General features: G+C 31.0%; 1 protein-coding gene across 5 annotated transcripts in view; it reads right to left on the bottom strand.

Moving 5' to 3' along the window:
* The window catches only part of Prosap (prosap), a 101,358-nt gene that overhangs the window by 56,535 nt on the left and 21,852 nt on the right, over positions 1–22,971 (bottom strand). Inside the window, exon 1 of one of the 5 annotated variants that reach the window (XM_014430149.3) lies at positions 19,045–19,108. The exons of the other annotated variants lie outside the window; for them this stretch is intronic. Coding sequence (XP_014285635.1) covers positions 19,045–19,068 — 24 coding nt within the window. The 5' untranslated portion in view covers positions 19,069–19,108. Of the gene's footprint in view, positions 1–19,044; positions 19,109–22,971 lie in introns of those variants that run through there. 5 annotated transcript variants of the gene reach the window in all.

Here is a 22,971-nt window from a genome sequence, read left to right as displayed (position 1 = left end):
TAGGGGACATATGTCCCAGAATAAAGTTATTTTTTTCATTCATTTTCATTCATTCATAAATGAATCCCTATATAGATCTTGAACACCAAAGCAGAAACCAGAGAAGAGGCAAACATACGAATACAGACTTAAACAAGTATGCAGACAAGACTGAGGACTTAACTAAACAAACTTACAACTCAAACAACTAGTGAGCTCCATCAGCGGAATACAAATCCGTAATTCTCCATTCTCGAAAATTATCCCTCCTAAGAAAATTATACTTGCCTGGGCAGTAAAATAGGTAGTTTCCAATACATCCCGTATCAAAATAATATCGGTATATTGATAATATCGAAAAGTATCTTGAGATTTCTAACTAAGGTAGTGCTAGAGGAAAAAGATGAAAATTAATTTATGGGAGAAGTCGGTGGGTACAACTGACTAACAACACTAAAATTAGGTGTTAAAATTAGATTTATGAAAAGGAAATTTTAATTTAAATTGAGAAAAAACATTAATATCAGTAGGGCAATGTGCAATAGTAGAGTTGGAAAGATGATGGCAGTGGGAATGAACAAGATCAGAAGACGAAGCAAAGGATGACGAAGTTTGTGTTCGATAAAAATAGTATAATTATTTACTATTTGAGTTTTTTTGACCGCACCCGGACCATATTCCATTCATAAAAAAATAATATAATCAAACTACCTAAAAAGAAAATCCAGAATAAAATAATGTTTTAATGAACATCCCTGAAATCACCAAAGCTGTGTTTTAGGGCAAAGGACCAGCAAACGAATGCCACTCCCGAAAAATTTTATTAAAAAAAGAAAAGGAAATAAATTATAATTAATATAAAAAATATTTAGTATATTCCAGCATTTGGTTTGCATCTTCTTTTCCTGCATACCCAACCCACAGGTTGATCGCACCGAAATTTTTATTTTTCATTTTGAGCTAAGCGGAATTCTTTAAGATCAGGAAGGGTGATGCGACCTTTGGGGACCGTTATTCTAGTTTTTTTCCGATCCCTCTAAAACAGGAATTGAATTGAATAAAATATGAGGATCAAAACTAGACGGAAATATTATTTTTTTCTAGCTTGGGTATTAGGAAGTCTAATACGGTATAATATAGGAATACTTATCTGTGGATTGAGATGGTTATTCTATAATCCTATCAATAGATGAGGGGCCTCCACGATGTGATTAAGAGCTACTCTAGAGGTTATGAAACAGATACACAACACACTTCGGATACAGTGCCAAAGTCTGTTATTTTCAGTGAAAATAATAAAAAGAAAACTGTTAGGTGTTACTAAAATAAATTATTGTTAAAAAAAAATTAAAATGAAATACAATAAAAAAAAAATCTATAACGAAATTAAATCTATGTTGAGGTTAGAGCCTTCATAAGGGCCGAACGAAAGTGGCGCCACCTGGGTGGGAAATGGTCAATGGTCAATAGCAGATTCCGATCACGTCCTAGACAAACTAGAATGTCCTGTAGGCCCAGGACTTTATCAAGATCGTGATAGTACTCCGACTGCACTCCGTCCTGGCTCGTTTGGTATTGATGGCGCACCGGGCTATATGATGGAATGCAAGTATGGGGCATTATGTATGCTGAGTGTGGGTTCGATTCTTGCTTGGTATTTAATGTATTACAATGCTCAGAGAATATAATAAGGCTCGGAAAGGTCAGTATGTCTTTAAAACAAAACTGATGACAAGTGTTTGATTCAGAGTAATCGGCTAACCATAAGAACGTTTAATTATGCAAGTGCATTCTCTGTTTAAATTGATACATTGAAGCATAATGTGAAGTCATTCTTAAATAAAGGAAAGTAGAGGCCAATCATGTCTAACAGTGAGATAGTAAATTAAGATCGTGAAAAATAACAGAATATTAACAAAGGATGCATTGTAGGCAGTAGATAACAACATGAGAAGATGCCAGAGGGTGCGGTTAGTGAAGTAGTAATGGGTTGAAATAAGTGAAACCTATCATACACATATATATTACAATACTGTAGATCCCTTTTTTCGGGCTCTGGGTGATGGATTTTGAACAAGGGAGTGTAATAATCTAAAATATATACACATATATAAAATGCCCTTCCTTATATTGTAAGGGAGTGGGCTAGTTCCGCTGTAAGTGTGGTCACAATTTTGGCCCAGGAGCGGAAAAAGACATAAATTTATTTCCTGAAATGATTTTCCTAAAATCCAATTAAAAGAAAATTGATTTTATAAATTCAAACGTTTCTAAATTTAATAACAGAAACATTGTTTCGCATTTAAGTTATTTAATCCAAAGTTAAACAGTTTTTATCCGTTGAGCAGTATTGTGATTTATGGGGTTCTCCTTACTTTTAAAATATTAGTCCGTCATCCAGTGGACCCTTACTTGAAATAAAACTTCTTGCTGAAGTCATTGTAGTCGAGTGGACTGAGACATCGACTTAAAAACCTCAACATGGGAGCGGCACCAGTTTCGATTCTTGAATGGGCGGGTTGACTTTTATTTAGAGAAAACTCTACCTGTGGGTGAAACAACTTGGTTATCTGTAGGACTACAAGAACTACACCTACAAGGTTTCACATTTTTTAATAAAAACATGATAAAACAAATACATCAAAATGTGTTATGATCCAAGATTATATTTTATGAAGTATCTGAATAGTAATAATAATAATTCTGTATTTACCTAGAAAAGAAGGAGGACGAGGTTTGATAAATATTGAGGATGCATGCCGCAAACAAGAATACTTTCTACAAAAACAACAGGGGTTTACCTCGCCATCAAAAGGATGGACTCTGGTTTAACTGCACTTAATTTGAGCAAAGGTGTAGAATCAACAATCGTATCACAAAAGGAACGACTGGCAGAATGGAAAAACAAGTCTCTGCATGGGAGATTCTATAGCCAACTACTAAACGAAGCCTCTAAACGGTGCCTATAGACGTGCTGAGAGAGGCTCAACAGTCAGTTCTCTTAGACACTGCACGTATAGTGCGAACATTTTTAAATATATGAAAAAAAAAAAAAAAAATATTAAGGTGGTTAGACTTCTAGGTCTCCCACCTCAGATATTCAACCTGCAATAGCGAGAAAAATAAATAATGAGGACGATAATACAAGATTCAAAAATAGCGTGAATTTTTCCTATTTTGAAAACATGGAAATGCGTCTAGCGGGTGTTTTATTTTTTTTTTTATAGCAACAAATTAGAGAATTGCAAAGTAGGTTTTACCTGCAAAACATCAGCAATTAATGTTGGAAATGATAAGATGTAAATAATGCTTCCATCGAAAAGCATCAATACATCTATTTTTTATTATTTTTTTTCATTGATAAACATAGACTGACTCTTTTTTATTAAGAAAAAAATAAAGGTTGACAATTACTTTTTTTTTCACTAAGGACACCTCAGCCACCAACAAATTGAAAAATAATCAATTCACCATTTTACACGCGTCTACTAAAAATAAACAAAGATCTGGTCGTTACTGAGCATAATTGCTTATACTTTTTTTTTTTCTTTTTCTTACCATAACATCAATATCCGTTTTGCGATGGCTCTTGTTCCTATTGGACAGAAAGATCCTTGAAGGACGAACATGGTGGAAAAAAAACCTAATAGCTTTGGGCCATAAAGGCGAAGGAGTCCTGGATATAATGGCTTGAGCAGGCCTCGTCAGGTCGGCTTAGCATTTCGGCACCATGCCATCGCCTCAGAGTACTTAGGTATCGATTAGTAACACGTCCTGTCGAAATATAAATCGATACTTCTTTAAGCATAATGTAAGAGTTATTCATATTTATAAGTTTGTATTGCATCTATGAACAAATCCCGAATACATTAACTGCGTGGTACATGGAAGCACCAATACATGGATTAAAACGCTCCACTGATATAATGCTGCTCGAGTTCGTCTTAGTGATACATGTTCTTCCCTGGATAGCATCACCAGCAAAAAAAAAATGATAATAACTAAATAAATAAATAAAATAACAAACCATTTGATTTAAATAAGTTCGTTATTTTATTTTTTTATTATATTTACTTATTATTGTACATCTTTTTCTTCATTTTTATACAATTTTCTTTTCAAATATATTTACATAATTATTTAAACTTAATTTTGTTTACTTTTTTGCATCTCTTTATCCTACATTATAAAAATATCTATGTTGCTTTGTATCTTTTTTAGTCCTGATGAAGCCCTTACTACTTTTTGTTAGTTAATTATTGTTTTATTATTATATTAATTACTGTTTTTGTTAGTTAGTTACTTTTTGGTTACTTTATCTGACCGCCCCCTTTCCTCCCTCCCTCCCGGCACGTTTGTATTTTCAAAAATGCGACTAATCATTACTATATATAATATAGAAAAAATAGTTTTATTAATTACAAATAAAATATACTACAGACTAAACCTACTAATCTTATAGCCCAATCCGTCCTAAAGAGGCTTCCTTAAACACATTTACCAAGCTATGGCAAATTGCTCAAGTGTGTGGATAATTTATTTGTATTGGCTGATATTTTAGAATATAATACCATTTATTTTTCTAACAATCGAACAGTTTAAACCACCTTATTCACTTAAAAACAAATAAAAGTAAAATGCATAGTTTAAAAAAAAAAAACTCATTTAAAATGAATACATTTTTTTTGCTGTAAAATAATTAGAGCAAAATCATAGATACGAAAAAGCAAAATAAGGACACAAAAAACTACTAGGTACTACTATTTACAACTAGAAAACTGAACTAACTTCCCAATTTTAGGCTACTTTTGGAAAATAGATAAAATGGAAAGCAACTTTGTTTTGTTTTTTTGAAAACCTCGAACATTCGCGCAATGATATTCTACCAATTTTTTCTGAAAAATATTCATTTTTACTTTCTTATTTCACTTTGGCTCGCTCCTATGATTCCCTAACGAAGCAATACTTTACTACAAAGCGGTTCCTATCTTATAGAAAATTCATCGTGGATTCCGAAAATTAAGCCAACAGACAAGAAATGTTTAGTCGCAGAACAGAAATCTACGTGGAAAATTTTTAAGAGAAAAAAAGTAACATAAATCTTTAGTGATATTGAAAAATATAGTAATTAATACCACCATCACCTATCTTTACTTAATATATGTATGTACGAATCTATAAGTTATGATAATATATGGAAATCTGACAAAATCTGGAATTGACTGATTTAGAAGTGATATTAGACCCTGTACCATTTAAGAAAAGTATTGCACAATTTTTTTAAAATTTTGTTTAAATACCCCACTCATTCCTGTTGAACAGATCCGTTACTTAGGAATAAATCTGGACAAACGACTGACATGGAATCCTCATACAAGACAGGAAACTGCTCGTCGATTCCGACTATTACAACATTTACTAGACAAACGGTCCAAACTTCCAATCCATTACAAAAGACTGATCTACATGACTATTATAAGGCCTATTTGGACATACGGAGTTGAGCTATGGGGCTCCACTAAACCATCTAATTCCTCTCGAATCCAATCCTTACAGTCCAAAATCCTTCGTAAAATCCTTAATGCTCCTTACTTTGTTACAAATCAGATCATCCATCAGGACCTCAATGTCCCAACAATAAACTTCCCAACCACCCAAATCAACTCGTTTCAAACCTGGCTTCTCTTTCACTACCTAATAATCCTCCTAGACGTCTGAAAAGAAGATGGCCTCGAGATCTTCTCCTTTAGAAATGTTTTTTGAGTTCTATCAATGGGTAGATTCTCCACATGTTTTTATCATGTCGTAATATCACTTACAGCAAATTTACTTGATGTGTATATATGTATACAGTTGTAAATATCAATAAATAAATTATTAAAAAAAAAATTTGTTTAAACCAAAAGAACACATGTTGAGTTATTAAAAAAGGAAACACAAATCAGAGAAGCTCCGACGACAGGAAGCAGCTGTCAACATAAGTTGACAATTCATTTATAATTCCGAAACCCCAGGCTCTGCTTGTCTAGGACGTGTTGGGTATGTAATGAGCTACACGCTACACGCTCATACATCCTTGTAAATACTAACTGGAATATTTTGTAAGAGTGATTGGGCGAAATATAAATACATCGATGGCTATTTCAATAAATTTAAGCATGAAAATTAAATACGTAATCTTCATATGTCGGAGATGAAATGTTTTCCACTATGTTAAATAGTGAAGACTTATTATATTAGTTCATAAATACGAGTAAAACTACAAATACGTTTTATTTCACAATGAATACGACAATTACTTGCATTACAGAAGTCAAGAAGAACGGAAGTACAAGTTGTTTGTAATTTTATCTTAAGTTATTTATAAAAATAATATTAAGTTAAAAAAAAAAGAAGAAATAAAGTAAATGTGTACCACTAAAGCCTATGAAGGATCACGGGTGTAGTACTGTCACTAGACCGACGATTGTGCAAGGTGATTTGGTCAAAACCACGCTCTGACAACCAGGTCAGATTTTAGAATGCTTCCTAACCCACTGGACTGACCCACGGCGACAGAGAAACAGAAAATAATTATCTCTCACAGAGGGATTCGAACCCGATTCCTGGAAGATAGAAGCACAGTGCCCAACCAAAAAGCTAAACCGCTCCTTAATTGATATTTAGTTAGTTCACTTAATTACAAAATGAGTAAAAATACCTAAAACGGTAAATAAGTATTTATCACCTTTAAGGAAGAGAAAAACCGCAGTTAATGTAAGAAAGGGGAGTTTTTTTAATAGTCGTAGAGGATAAGCGTAAATTAAAACCATTAAGACCTTTTATTTTACTTCTGAACTATTGATGAGGATTAAACCTGTAAATACCGTTGGATGTTTTTAAAATAAAAATTTTGTGTTAATAGTGATTTATTTATTAAAAATTTCAACTAATGTATTTTTAAAATAAAGGGCCGATTGTACCATCACAGTTTAAATTACGACGAATGAAATTTCGGATAAAATCAATAATTATCCGTAGCACCATAAAAGTTAACCTTCAAATCTAGCCAGCTAAACTGAGATTTAGAGAAAATCGACGGAAGGTCTATTGTATAATTCGGTTCCTTTCCAAATTCAATAAAATCGATTTTATGGAAACAAATGATTAGACAGACGGTGAAGATTTCAAAGAATTAATTGCACAGGTAGTACTAATTAAAAAAAAAAAGTATTTGTTAAATTATACGGTGTCCTTAATTGCACATGTTAGTTTGCATTCAAGTCTTTTTACTGTTTCTTCCCAACAATTTAGTTTTTGTTTGGATATAAAAGTGTCAGTTTTTTTTATTATTTATTCTACTATATATTTTTTTTTTTTTACCAACCCTAAGAGAATTTAGTCCTTTCTATGGGAAGAATTCGGCCTCAAAGTGTTCATGCTAAAATAACGATTTCAATATAATTGCACTAATAATGAAATCAAGATACTTTTCCAATTTTTTATTTTTTTTTTTTACTTAAGTCATTTGATTTTAAATAAAATTCAGTCTTTTGATTCAACATTATTAGCAGTTTTTTAGTAATAAAGATTTGTTTCTTTGGACGAAATTTGAAATGAATTTAAAATAGTATTTTAGTGTTCGTTCTAATAAATTATGATTCACTACTAAAAAAATGCTTTAGTTTTAGGTTCACATAATATGCAAAATGTTGCTTACCTTAGCTGTGTGTAAGTAATAGAAAAAAAGAAAAAAAAGATAAAACTTTGATAAAAACAGAAAAATGTACAAATTAAGAAGTTCAACCAATATTTGATTTGGATATCTAAGAACACTAGCACTATCTACCGACAGTTATCTCAGTTTCAGGTAACCTGATTAAAAAAACTGTAATCAGAAATAGGTCGCTAAGTTACCGGAGTTGTACCAAAATCTTTAGACAAATCAAAGTTTTAGTTTCATCAGAGATTGGTGCAACCAGTACTAAGAGGGCACGACCAAGGACAAGGCCAAGTATATATATATTTAACTTATTTGAATGACAACTTTCTAAAAAACAAAATACATATATATTTGTTTTTTTATCATACGAGAATATTATTGTTTTAAAGTTTAGTATTGCCAGGAGCGACCAAGGATCAGAGTCTTAATACATAGGGAAGAACTAACAGTGAATTGCTTGAAGAGACTGGTCAGTCAATATCTGATGACATGAAGGCTAGGAGGTTAAGATGGGCGGCGGGGGGCATGTGGCTAGAAGAAATCCATCAGGACGTCTCTACTCAACAATGAATGCCACTTCAGTTGGAAGAGACCATGTGGGAGGCCAAAACCAAAGAGCCGCATGCAGCAAACTGGAAAGTAGTAGCTGAAGAGAGGCAGGCCTGGAGAAGGCTGCCAAAGATCTACAAGGTCTGTAGAGCCAACCGAAAAAAAAATTTCTAAGTTTATATTATATTTTCCTTTTTTTTTTTTTAGGAGGTCCTCAAAAGTAATTCCGCTTCTAACATCAAATGATATATGAAAGGAATATGGTCCGGGTGCGGTCAGAAAAACTCAAATAGTAGAATTATACTATTTTAATGAGCCAACGTTTCGCCCCACGTTGCAGGGCTTCGTCAGGGCTATTTTGACGGCAGTCAAAACAAAAAAAAAAAAAGTAAAAAAAAAAATGAAACGTTGGCTCATTAAAATAGTATAATCTTTACACACGGTCAATCAATAATCTTCCAGTATATCAAATGATATAGCTCGATACCGAATATAAATTCATCAGCTTATGAAGTGATGAAGAGACCTGAGGGAACAGCATCTGGCAATTAAATGTCCTGCGCTATAGTAGATCGCAATTAAAAGTAAAAGAAAACAGATTTTCATTTTTACGAACATTTTACTACCAATCAATGGATGGCTCATTGGAAATTCCAATAGCCTGTTCGAGAAGGACAATAAAATCGAGAATCGGAATCGATATCTGGTGTTATTACTCGCGAGTTATTGCAATAAGCAATTTAAAACTTTTTTACTACCTCCCTCAGAGATAAAAACAGCGGAGAAGTGAGATTTATCATAGCTCTAAATAACACTCGCTAAGCTCGGCTGGATTAATGCTTCCAGAGACTCTGGACCCGGGTGTAATAATCCTCTCTGCAACTGGAGATTTATTCACTTCTCAACGAATTTTGAATAAATTATTCCATATTTGAATAAACTGCTCATACGGCCCCCCAAGACATGTCCCACGGGAAAGTTAAATTATATAGTCATGATAAATATATGTGCCCCCCAGTCTGGCACCGTTTAATCAAACTCACAATAATAAAACGAGCTCCATTTTCATTTAAAATAGGAAATATCTAAAAACGTTACGATTCAAATGCTAGTTCGTAAAATATATCAAAATATATGGAAAATTTATTTATTTATTGTTTTCTTCGTGTTCACAATCCAAAATAAGAATTTTTATAAATTCTCTTTTTTACATCGTGAGGTTCAGTGTTCATGCAGAAACTTCTTTACTAACGTTCAACAACTCAAGAAAAATAAACTTGTGCAGCGCGCACATCAAACAACTTTCACTTACCACCCTACATGCGTTCCCAAATTTTTTGTTTAGTCATCGCTATTTTTTTAATTCGTATTTTAGAACTTCTCGTTATAGGAATAACGAATATGAATTTTTATTTGAAGAAGATAGTTGACCGTATGAAGTAGATTGTGACAAATTGAGTTGTCATCTTTGTTTCAATCTTATAGCTCTGCAAAGTTGGGCGAAACGTTGGTTAACAATAAATATTTTTCATTTACTATAGTAATAGCTTTATTGACCGCCAACCGGACTATCTTCCTACAGAATATAAATTTCGTTTATCTCAATAAGACAGCAATTTAACAAAATATAACGAAGCACATCCTAGTATACAAGAGCCGGGAAGAAAAAAAGGCAGTTATCTCACCCCAATTTTTAAGTACTTTAATGAAAACTGTCTATAATTACTAGTAAGAATTGATGAGTCTGCCAAGTAAAGCTAGAGGGAATAAAAAATGGCGGCTGTTTAAAAACCTTAGAAAACATTAATTTTTCATTCGGAGCTCTATATCTTAAAAACTACCAACACTAGAAACCTAAGAGAACATTATTTAAAGAAGAGTAAATTTGCTGAAATATTAGCCCTAAAAGAGCTATTTACGTCCAATAGTTCTCGAGATAGAGCTTTTTAAAAAGCAAAATTTCTTAAAAACCTACTGAAAGATTAGTAGTTAGATAATTTATTTTGATAAATCTATATCTCAGGAACTATGTGACGTACAGATGCCTATTAGCACTCAAATTAAAGCTAATTTAATGGACTATACACATGTTAATGACCTTTACCTTCATAGGAATAGTAGTTTATGATATTTGCTAACATAAATTGATTTATAGTTGTTCGGACAATAAGTTTGATTTATGAAAAACTTCATTTCAGAAACTATTGGACGTGCTGATGTCTGCCAGCGCTGAAATTAAAGCTAGTTACATTTACTACAAAATAGTTAATTATATTTATCTTTGTAAGAGTAGTAGTTTTTATGATATTTGACAAAATAATCTCACTAAATGTTAATTTCTAGTTGTTCGTATACAATGTTGGATTTTTGAAAAAATACAAACACGTACAAATATGTGTCAACATTAATATTTTCTGAAATATTAGCCTTAAAAGAGCTATTTACGTTCAATGGTTCTCGAGATATAGCTTTTTTAAGTTAAGCTATAGAGCTTATGATATGAGCCTTAATAGTAAGGCTCATATTTTAGCAAATTTACTCTATTTCAAATGATGTTCCCTTTAATTTTCTAGTATTGTTAGTAGTTTTAAAGATATAGAGCTCCGAATGAAAAATTAATTAATTTTAACGTTTTGAAACATCCGCCATTTTTTATCCCGCCTACCTATACTTGGCAGACTCATCAATTTTGGCTAGTGATTATAAATAGGTTAAAGTTATTAAAAGTTAGGATTCAATAACTGACTTTTTCCTCCTCTTGGACTCTATATCTATATATATCTTCTTCGGATCGGTCTATAGTTTTATATATATATATATATATACATATATATTTTTTTTTTTCCTTTTATCTCCTTTAGTCATTCATAAAATTCTGTAATATTTTGTAAGTTTACATTATTTACAGGTATTATAGTGGAAGGTTTTTTTAAAAATTAGGTATTTAAGCGCTTTTATACTATTCTAATGAGGATAAGACCTATCTGGTATTAACAAAGAGCACTTCATTGTTCAGTGATTCGCCGAGTTTAATCAAAACCGTTAAAGCAGTTTTGGAGAAAATAGAAAAAATGTGGAGATCTATTTTATAAAGCACACTTTCGGTCGGTCGAAATTAGCAAAAATGTTGTTGTCACATCCCAGGCATATATACGCCTTAAATCTGTAATGTTGGTTTCTTAGATTTTTTCCTTTTTTAGCTAGGATGTCCACACATGCACTCATACTAAAAAAAGCAATTATTTTGCAAAATTCTTGGGACTTTAAAACGTGTACTTCTGTTGAACAATTTAATTCGGAAATTTTCACGATCGCAATACATTCCTTCTTTTATTTCTAATCCTTCCAAAAGTGAAATGAAAAATAGTTCATTATTCTGGGACTAGGTCCCTTTAGAGCAATTTTAATTATACAACATATATTGGCCCAAAACCATGTGGCCACATTTAATTATAACTAGTATTAAAATTGTACATTAATAATTTTAGACACAGAGGTAAAAAAAACAAAAAAAAAACACTTGACTAAATAAAAAACAAAACAAAAAGATAGTTACATCTTTACAATTATAATATCAGAAAAGATTGGTGAAGTAAAATAAAAGGGTTTTAAACAAGGGAAGGGTTGATACAAAACGTATATTAGGAGGAATGGAGTCCCAGTGATATCCAGTTCGGGTAAAAAATGATTTATCAAACGCAGCAGTTCGGTGAGATGGAGGGTAGATATCAGATTAACGGGACCTGGTAGTACAGGATTGACTTGCAGGTTTTCTGGGATATAGGAATATATAAGGAACCTAGGGAATACTGGAATCGGAAGGATGGAGAGAGCCACTTCAGCTCTGCGTAATACTGGGTTCATAAGACTTTTCAGTTTGTATTCGAAGTTATCCGTGATATAAATATAATAAGATTATATTACATAATGATACATATCACATGGAAATGAAATAAGAATACCTGTTCGACATTCACCTTGGATTTCTTAATGGCATTATAAGGTTTGTTTGTTGCAGGGTCCAATTAAGGTGGTATAGAAGTATGGCTAAAGCCAGTGGATCAATGGAACATACAATACCTTCCCTTACTACATATTCCATATATAGGTAAGTAATAGTAAAAATTATACAAGAATAAATTAATTTCGTAACGCGAGTGTGAAACGGAAGTAATCACTTCCCCCTCACTTCAACCCTGATTTATTTTAACAGGAAACTTTTCCTAATAGGGGCATACATGATCTTTAGTTTAACATGCTAAAGCGTGTTAAATGGAAAAACTCGTGCAAAATGGAGAAATATTTCCTTCTTTCGCCATGTTAAAACGATATAACATGGCTGAGAGTCTTTCACTAGGTCTGTTAAATGAAAAATGACGTCACGCAACAGACCAGCTGAGCTCGTCACCGTTTTGTTTGTTGTGTTAGGTTGCTTGCTCGTAGTTTGTGTTTTGATTGTGTTAGTATTGTTTTGGTTGTTCTTATAACTAATACAGCAATGAATGACAATAATAATAATAATGTAATGATAGTTGCCAAATAGCGCATCATGATTCTCTTCCTCACAAGTTAGAAGATCAACAACGCACTGAGTAGCCTAACTTCCACACAACTTCTAATTTTCACTTACTTTAGACATGCTGTAATAAATTACTTTAATCTAAACTTAATAACAAGTTTTGGAAGGAAAGGTTATAAAACAAGTTGTTCAGAAAATCCGCTAGATGTTATGCATTTAACATTTAACATGGTAAAACCTTTTACAATTAACACATAATGAATATCCCTATTGTAACTAGAGAGTGGGAGTTTACAGGAGCTTAACAATCCCAGCAGTGCCGGTCCGATAAAGTGGGCTCATGTTATCATATGTTCTCCTATAACAATATAAACATTTTGCAGAGAAAATTGAGTTGGAAAATTCTATTCTAATTATTATGATTATTATTATTATGGGACTAATGTTTTCTGGTTCTAGCTATTATTTGATCATTATTTACAAAATTTTAATTCATTATTTCATTTCCAGGAGTTTCACTTGCCATGACAGCTGCCATTGTTCCAGACATTTAGGTTCAGTGTCAGCCGAAGAAAGTGAAATCAATTTTTTCCCTAAGCTTCAAAAATGTCCACTAGTATCTTACGTAACGAGTTACGAAGTTTTAATTATAATTTTATTTTTTGTAAATAATTCCTTAATAGTGAATCATAGCGAAAATGTTATACATAAAAGAACACTAAATTTAACGTTAAATGTTCATACTATAAAGAATTTTTAAAATTAAAATCATTTATAGTTTATTACGATCCTGTTGAGGAACTAACATTGAACGGATACAGGCGGCAGTGAAGATATACACACAATGAACTCAGCAGTCGTGCAAAACTACAATTATTTCGACATCATCGCTTATATTATGTTTGAGTCACTTCTATTCCTGTCCTCCATTACAGGATCATCCCAGTGATAAGCATAAGCATTTATTATCAAGTTATCTTTTCTTTTTTTTTGGGGGGGGGGGGGCGGATTTCACAAGTGCTTACTAAAATTTTATACAGGTCTTCATCAACCTCCAATTGTCATCTATTACGAAATTACCAACTACTTCAAGATCACAAAGCGATACATAAGCCGTAGGTAACCTTTGATTTTTTGAGAACTGTTTATTCGGTATGTCTATGTACATTTTGATTTTTTGAGAACTGTTTATTCGGTGTGTCTATGTACATTTTAATGATTGGAGAAGTTTGTCGGGGGGTGCGGTCAGCAAAGAACAACATAAATAAACAAAACCATATTTTTTATTGAAGCTGACGTTTCGACCTGAGTTTCAGGTCTTCATCAGGGGTTTTGGCGTAGAAGGTAGGCCTGCAACCCATTTTCTACGCCAAAACCCCTGATGAGACCTGAAACTCAGGTCGAAACGTCGGCATAAAATGAATAAATATGGTTTTCTTTATTTATGTTGTACTTTGCTGACCGCACCCCCCGACAAACTTCTCCAATCATTAATCTACGGTCAGCTATCTACACCTCATGTACATTTTAATTTTACATTAATACAAAAAACATAATCAAAATAGCTGTAGCCCTTTTGAGAAAATAGTAATAAAAATTGACAATATAAAGTGGCACTTGGAGTAAATTCCTGTATATACACTACACCACTGCGTACACTACCTTATAGGCACGGATGTTGTTAAATAAATAATTTTAGTTCCGTACAATTTATCGGTTTTGAACTAAGCTTAGTTTATACACACATTCCCTCACTTAAAACCTGTATGTTATTCAAAACTCAGATTCTAAAATTTTCATGATCATTAAGCATTTCTCCACTTAGATTTTTTTTATACAAGGGTAAATAAAAGTAAAAAAATTAATAGACATCAATACAACTTTCAATATTATGTATAAGTAAATGAAAGTGAAAATTGATTGATAAACAATGATACAAAATAAATAATAATAACAGTGCAAAAAAGAATTTCAATACAACAATAATTATAAAAAATGGAATCTGTACCGCTACAACTCATGAAGGATGAGGGATGCAGTAATTTGTAAGGAAGTACTGTAACTAGACCAACGGTTGTGCAAGGAGGTGATTTGGCCAGAATCACGCTTGACCGGAAGATTTTTACTCAATTAAGTGTATCCAATGTATGAGGCTGGGTGGACCCCGGAGGGCGGAAGGTTCTCCAACCTACAGGCCTGACTCACGGCTACAGGGAAACAGAAAATAATTATCTGCCACAGACAAATTCGAATCCAATTTTATCAAGAAACATTATCAATTCCTCACATTATTAAATCATTTAATTTAACTTGTCAGCCACGTACTACTTTTAATAACGAGAAAATTGCTGAGCCTCACGATATTGTTCCAATGCAACTACAGTTACATTTATGAGGTGATGTGGTCAGCATAAATAGCAGAACAGAATTTCTAATAAGCGTTAATTCCTCTTTGTATTCGAACCAGCAGTTTAAAAATATTTTAAAAACTTAAAACTTGTTCGAAATCCTTTTTTTTTTTTTACTGAAACATTGTATTTAACTTTTTACAAAAACAATTATAAATCCAGCGCAATAAACTTTGTAAATTATATTTATTTATCAACCTCAGTGATAATTAATTACAACAACATTTAAACGTTGATATTAATATACAATTAAATACATTTGTAGGTAGATTTGTTTATTTTAAGTTGTATAATAAAAAGTGTAATAGAGGGAGGGCATCTAAGCATATTATACAATGAAGTGAACAAGGTATAAAAAGATATGGAAAAAACTTAATCTTCGCCCAGGTTTATTATAATTCGCTGTTTGGGAGAACCCTTAAGGGGGATTTACACGGTAACAGTGATAGTAATGAAATTGCTGTGATGACAGTGCCATCAAGTTTTGAGTGGTAGTTGCAATATTTGTTACAGCAGTGGTAGCTTAACTGTCACATGTGAACACCCTTAAGTGAACTGTCACAGTTCATTAAGTCAACCACATAGATATTTTAAGGTTTAAGGGAGTACCTTAATATAAGATATAAGATGTCATACAAGCATAACTAAGAAAAAATAACCTAATTAAACTCTTGTTTAATAGATTCATCACAATACTCAGAAGATTGAGGGTTCTTCTAGAACAATAACATTTTTGAGGAGTCTCCTCGATACAGAGAGATCATGGAAAATTGTGATGTTTCTTGACAACTCTCCAAGGCCTTATAGGAGGATATTATTAACACCATACTCAAATATGAATCTGATTAGTATATTATAAAACATCATTAATTAATTACAAAATTATTAGTATCATTAATTATTCCATTATAAAAAAGACGTAATATTTAATAATTAACCAACATTTTTTTTAGTTACAACCATGATAAAAATCCGTAGTTTTTTACCCTGACATTCAAACAACTGATACAAAAAAAAAATCATTACTGTTAATATACGTTCATCACAAAAGGCAGTTTCATAATCAGATACCTTAAACAATTAAATTAGACTGGCTTGTTGTTGATTTCAAAAGTGTGAATAAACTATTCGTATCGCAAGTTCTCCCAGTGTATAGCATAATCTAGGAAATACCTCAACGCAAAATAAAAAATTGTTCTCATATATACCATTGAAGAAAATTACCTACAAGTATATGCCTTTTGTTATGTAATGTAATCAAATTTTAGGGTCATATTGGGTTTCATTTTCGATCTTATTTGAGATGTAGAACCTCATTGGTCGTTTGCTCCTTCAGAAGACCTTAAAAGGATCGGGTCAGAGAACAAAAAAACAACTCCAAATAGGTTTCTAACAAGATCAAACGGAATGTATTTCAGCCAGTTTTAGCGAACGACGAAATTTAGCATTTGTTTTCGGAAGACTTATCGTGACACCTTTTGAATTTACAGCTGATATTATAGTATCGTAGTTGAGTAACAGTTACCAAAAGTTTTTTTTTTTATCGAGGACATTGTTATGCTGCGACGTTTTTTTCTTTCTGTTTTTGTTTTTGCTTTGAAGAAACAAGGTTAGCTAATCATAATAAAATTTAAATTATTGAATTTGTAATCTGATTTCTCTACCAACTTAGACCCTTTCCACTTTCACTTATTTAATAGTAAATGAACATTTTAAAAGTTATATAGTCCGTAATGACTGTGAACCTAATGTGATCGTTTCAGAACTGATATTTCTATATTCTCCATCATGGCAAATTTTCCTCTGTTAATTTTCCAAGAGAGCCTTTCATTTGACAGATCAACTCTAATTTCATCCGTTTTCAAAAAAGAACATTTCTTAAGGATAGAAATTATTAACTTTTCTACCTCGCATACAACAGTGAACAGAATACAAAATAGCCGTGTTAAACAAAATACAAACTATGATTGCCATTGTGGAAGATTGAACACGCTTGACGAATTTCTCAAATGGAATTATAAGTTCCAATTTCTATATTTTCATTTTTCTTCTTTAGTTGAAAATCAAATTCTTCCATATTTCATATTTAAACATTTTTTATTACTGCTGATAATAAAAAATGGTTATTTAAACTTATTTCAAATAACTAAAATTATATTGTAGGAAGTTAAATGGAAATATTCACGCTAAATGGAAAAATATTTCCTTCTTTTATCTTGTTAAAACGATATAACATAGAACATGGTTGATAGTCTGTCACTAGGTCTGCTAAATGGAGAATGACGTCACGTAACAGACCAGCTGAGCTCGTCACCATTTTGTTTGTTGTGTTAAGTTATTTCCTCGTGGTTTGTGTTTTGATTGTGTTTGTATGTTTTTAAAACTAGTAAAGAAATGAATGACAATAATAATAATGTACTGACAGTTGTCAATTAGCTCTTCTTGATTATCTTCATCACAAGTTAGAAGATCAAGGCACTCAGTGGCAAAACTTTCACACAACTTCCACTTTACGCATGATGTAATAAATAATTTTGATCAAAATTTAGAACTAAACAATAACATGAAGTTTTGCAAGGAAAGGTTATAAAACAAGTTGCTCAGAAAATCTACTAGGAGCTCTTATGCATTTAACATAACTTTAAATAGGGCAGCTCACAATGCTGTGCTTATAACATTTAACATGGTAAAACATTTTACATTTATCATAATATCATGAATACCCAAATTATTAGTACATTTATGTTAATAATATTGTTGAAATAAAAAAAAAAAATTTCAATCTCTCAATTTTTAATAATGTAATTACGGTTCCGATAAAAGACCTGTATCTTCGGTTTATTCAATTTCGAAGTTCTTAGACTTGTCAGAAAGAGATTTTCATCTTTCAATCCATACAAATAGCTATGGCATTATTTTCGAAGATTTTGGTAAAAAAAAAAAAAAAATTCGAATTACTTAAGCTCAAAACATTTAGGCACACTCCGGTTAAAATGAATCTCCAAGTTTTAAAATCTTTACAAAACTTCAAACTGACTCCAGCTAAATACGATTTTTTAAAATATACTTTATTCCTCACATTCTCATTATATAACAACTTAAAAACATATAACTTACTAACAAATTTCGAGCAAGGATAGAAATGCATACATGATTAAAAAAAAATCAATTTTAAACGTAAGTAATTGAGGAATATTTGTTTCATAAGATTCTGGAACTTTAAAAAAATAGATCTCTACTAAAAGTATTCCTAACTCACAACATTCATTAATGAAATAAAAGCACTTAGTATTTTAAAAATCCATGTGATGGTTAATTATTATTTTTTTGTATTTATGAAGAATAAAATAAATAAACAGTATTTATATTTGAAGAAATACTGATATTAGAAGTGATTACTGATAATTAAAATAATATATTAAAAGTATAGATCAATGTTTTTATAGTCTAATGATAAACAGATGGATTGGTCTATGTAAAATAAAACACAAAATATTATTAAAAAGTAAGAAGAACGAACAAAAAAACAATGAAAAATATATGAATCTTTGCGCATAAAAGAAAAGAAAAAAGTGCTGAGTAAATTTAAAAAAACTACTTGGTGTCACTTTCAAATATACCAATAATAAAAAAAATACAATCAATAAAAATTGGGTTATGTAAAAATTATGAGACATAGAAAATATAATGAAATAATTTTATAATTAACAAAATTGAAAAGGAAAGAATACAAGACCAAAGAAAATTTCTTTATGACCCAAAAGTAAACTGAAATATTATAAAAAATACTCAAATATTAAATCAACGATTTTAATATGTTTCATTATTTTAATATTATATACGATTTAATATTAGTATTTAAAATAATAAGAAAAGAAAAACACTACCTCCTCTTGGCATAGCGAAGACATAACATCAAGGAACCAACCGAGAAGGTAGCACTCACTATCGACTAAACTAAATTCCACTCTCCCAACTTCTACGCATCTATCAGCTGTTTGTAAACAACATTAAACTTGGTATTCTTTAGGAATTTAAGGAGAAGATTCATCATTATCATCACTTTCCAAAGACAACATTTAGGAGGATTAATAAATATTTTATTTCTTTTATAACAATTATTCTAAGACTCCTTGTAAGTCTAGAATTGTATATTGGTGTATATATTATATATACGATTGTGATAATAATTATAAAAAAGTAAGAATATTTGTAAAAATGATATCGAATATAATAATATTATATATAATATACAAAACTTTTTTTTGTATTTTGTATTGTATTTTTTGTTGAGAAAAATCATTACATTTTGTAATAAATAATACGAGACTAAAATACTTAAACAAAAAAAAAATCAAAGGTACATAAAATAATACAATTTCAGAGGAACGTGGTAAAAAAATAAAACAGACCTTAAACTGGTGAGGTATAATTTACTTTATAGACACAACTGATAATAAATATTTTCTTTCTTTTTTTTTATTCAATTAAAAGTCAAACCTGGTACTTAAACCTTTAATATCTCGTATTTTTACTCATTCTTAATAATTTTCATACCAAAAAGTTTATAAAAAATAGTACTAATGACTAAAATCCAACGATCAAATTATGATTAAGTTTTTACAGCTATATTAAATATTGAAAAAATAAACAATGAACTGATACAACCCATTAAGGGTCCTAAACAGAGATGGTCAAAAATTAGTTATAAATGAAACTAATAGCTAAATTTTCCATGTATATGGCCCTTATTCATGAATGAATCATTGATAAATAAATACCGTTTCCATGACATTTTTGGCTATTAGTTCTTCTATAGTTAATTTTTGCCCATCTTTGGTCCGAAACTATAGATTAATACAATTCATCACTTGTATTTACTTGTTTTGTTTTTAAGTTTAATTCGACTCTTCATATGTTACTCAATGCATTGTTTTACCACAAATTTTAAACTATAAATTAAATAAGGAAAAGAAATAATAAAATAAATAAATACTGTCTTATCTTTATAACAGACACTTATAGCGAGTATTAGTCGATATACGACATGATACAATCTTACAAATCATAACACAAAAAATATTAGAAGGCAATCCTTCCCGGCCGACCCGCACCGCTAATACCCCTATTTTGCGACGGTCCTATACCATTAAAATATTTACTGAAAACGAGAAAAGGAGAGTTAAGATTGTTAAATCGAGTAATATTTAAAAAGTGGCTAAAAGTGAGAATACAAAACGAAAGCAGTACTATGTAAGGAAGTACTGTTACTAGACCAACGGTTGTGCAAGGGGGTGCTTTTGTCGGAATCAAGCTGGATTGCCAGAGTTTTACCCAATTCAGAGCACATTAAAAGGCTGGGTAGATCCTAGAGTGCTCTCAAGGCTGACCCATGGTTACAGTGAAACAAAAAATAACTGTCTGCCACAGGTGGATTCGAACTGGCGTCCTTAGAGTTAGTAGCACCTAAACTCTGAGCTTTTCACACCCATATTAAATATAATTGTTACAATTAAGTTACTTATCTGATTTTTTTTTTTTAAATATTACTTAACACAAGTTTATCAATGCAAAAAAAAAAATTCTAGTGCAGTCTGTGTGTCTCGTGCACTACATAACTTTCCCTTTCCAACCTACTTTCATTTACAATTGATAAATTGAATGGAAACCTAAATTCGAAATTTTTTTATGATTGAAATACTTTTGCTAACAGTATATTCCATAAATATGTAAGCATAATAATAATAATAAAAAAGAAGAAACATGACTGACTATTGACGGCAATTCATCATTGTTCTATAAATGCTCAGCTCCAAGACTTTCATTTCATTCTATATTCATGCACAGTTCTTACATTTACGTAGAAAGTACCCCTAGAAGGTAAAGGCAGTACGGGAATATAGTTATGAAAGAGAAGAGGAAGAAATATAATTATGAAAGACGAAAGAAAAATAAAATAATATACAGTTGAAAATCTGGGAAAAATTAAAAATTATTTAAATTTAAAGTTATGAAAAAGTGAGAAACAATAATATATATGAATGGAATATGGTCTGGGTGCGGTAAAAAAAAAACTTAAATAGTAGATAATTATACTATTTTATTGAGCCAACGTTTCGCCCCGCGTTGCAGGGCTTCGTCAGGGCTAAAAAAGATACAAACACATAGTTACAAAAGGAAAAAAAGAGATAAAAACATACACATAAAGTGTAAAATAACAGGGGTATAAAATGTAAAAAAGTAAGATATAATAAGAAAAATTAAAGGTTGTAAATAGTAAATGAAAAGGGTAATCTTAACAGATAGATAAGAGAAGAAATATTAAAGAAAATACCAATAAAGAGGTGTAAAAAGAAAAAAAAAAACACAAATCAAATGATGAGACAGAATGCATACCTGTTTTGACGGCTGTCAAAAATAAAGTGACCGTTGGTATTGGGAGGAGTGGGGACGGCAGTTATGCCACAATAACGAAAATAATTTGTAAAGTAAAAATTCATATAATTAAGTAAAATATAAATATAAATAAGTAAAAATATATATAATTAATTAAAAGTAAGTAATAAAATAGTAGTATAATTAAGTAATAAAATACTATTAAAAGTAACGAAAATGAATGAATTAATGAAGTAAGATATAAAGTTTACTCACATATTTCCGTACCAACCTTTCAGAAGTCAATAACTCGTTACTTAATTAACAGGACTAATCAAATTCTTCACGGTTGCTACATATTTAATTAATTAATTATATAAACGTTTTATGTCCCACTTTTTAATTTAAAATTTAATTTTAAGTAACTATAATTTTAAATAAATAAATTTAATTGTATACATATAATTACTCAGACAATACACATAGTAAAAGTCTGGCGGTTAAATGTGATTCTGATCAAATCACCTCCTTGTACAAACATTGGTCAAGTAAGAGTTCTTACTTATTACTTAGTATACGATGACCAGTACCCCTGATCATTTATGGGTGTAGCGGTACAGATTTATTTATTTTTTTAAGTTAATAATCTCATGCAGCTTTTACCTACTTAGAACACCTACGATATGAATCGTCTTTCTTCTAGCTATTTTGTATTTTCTTTTATTTATTATGGTTGTTGACTTGTTTTTTGTTCTTATGGAGGCTTCAAATTTTAGCCGATGCGTTGTAATTAACAAAATATGTGTATAATTTTTGTTTTCTTTGCTGACCGCAGTCCCAAACATCTCATAAAGAATTTACAACCAATTATAAGCGGATCAATTTAAATAAGGCACATTCCGCCAAAACGAAATATGAACATTCTAAAAAATCAAAATTGAGTACATAAAATTTAAATTTTTTATTGTGTATTTATTTTAATTACTTTTTTAATAGCAAATAATAAAAATATATATAGAGATAACAGGATGTATTGAGGGTAGAAGAGCCAACCAATCCTATTGCATTTACCGGGAAACTTTTTATTAATTAAACCTGGGCATCATAAAATATAAACAAATTTTCAAGAGGAAGGACTTAAAATGATAAACTGCCCAACTCCATTAGAACTCTGTAAGGAGAAGACTATAAACCGAAGAAGGTGAAGACCGAATTAAAACTTCTCGAGAGTTGGCCTACGAGGACGAGGAAGCACTAAGCCAATAAGTTATTAAGTTCAAGTAGAGGAGTTACTCAGACGCCATTAGCAAGCTTGGCTTAAGGATATTTGATAGCGTACATCAAGCAATTTAATTGTTTAAGTAAATAGAAGTCAAAGTACAAAGATAATAACCAAATGATATATATATATATTTATATATATATATATATAAGTTAGC

The sequence above is a fragment of the Halyomorpha halys genome, unplaced genomic scaffold (genome assembly GCF_000696795.3).
Source record: "Halyomorpha halys isolate HHAL.00 unplaced genomic scaffold, Hhal_1.1 Scaffold863.1, whole genome shotgun sequence".
NCBI classification, from domain to species: domain Eukaryota; kingdom Metazoa; phylum Arthropoda; class Insecta; order Hemiptera; family Pentatomidae; genus Halyomorpha; species Halyomorpha halys.
The sequence above is the reverse complement of the archived record's forward strand: the minus strand, read 5'-3'. Positions and strand labels throughout refer to the sequence as shown.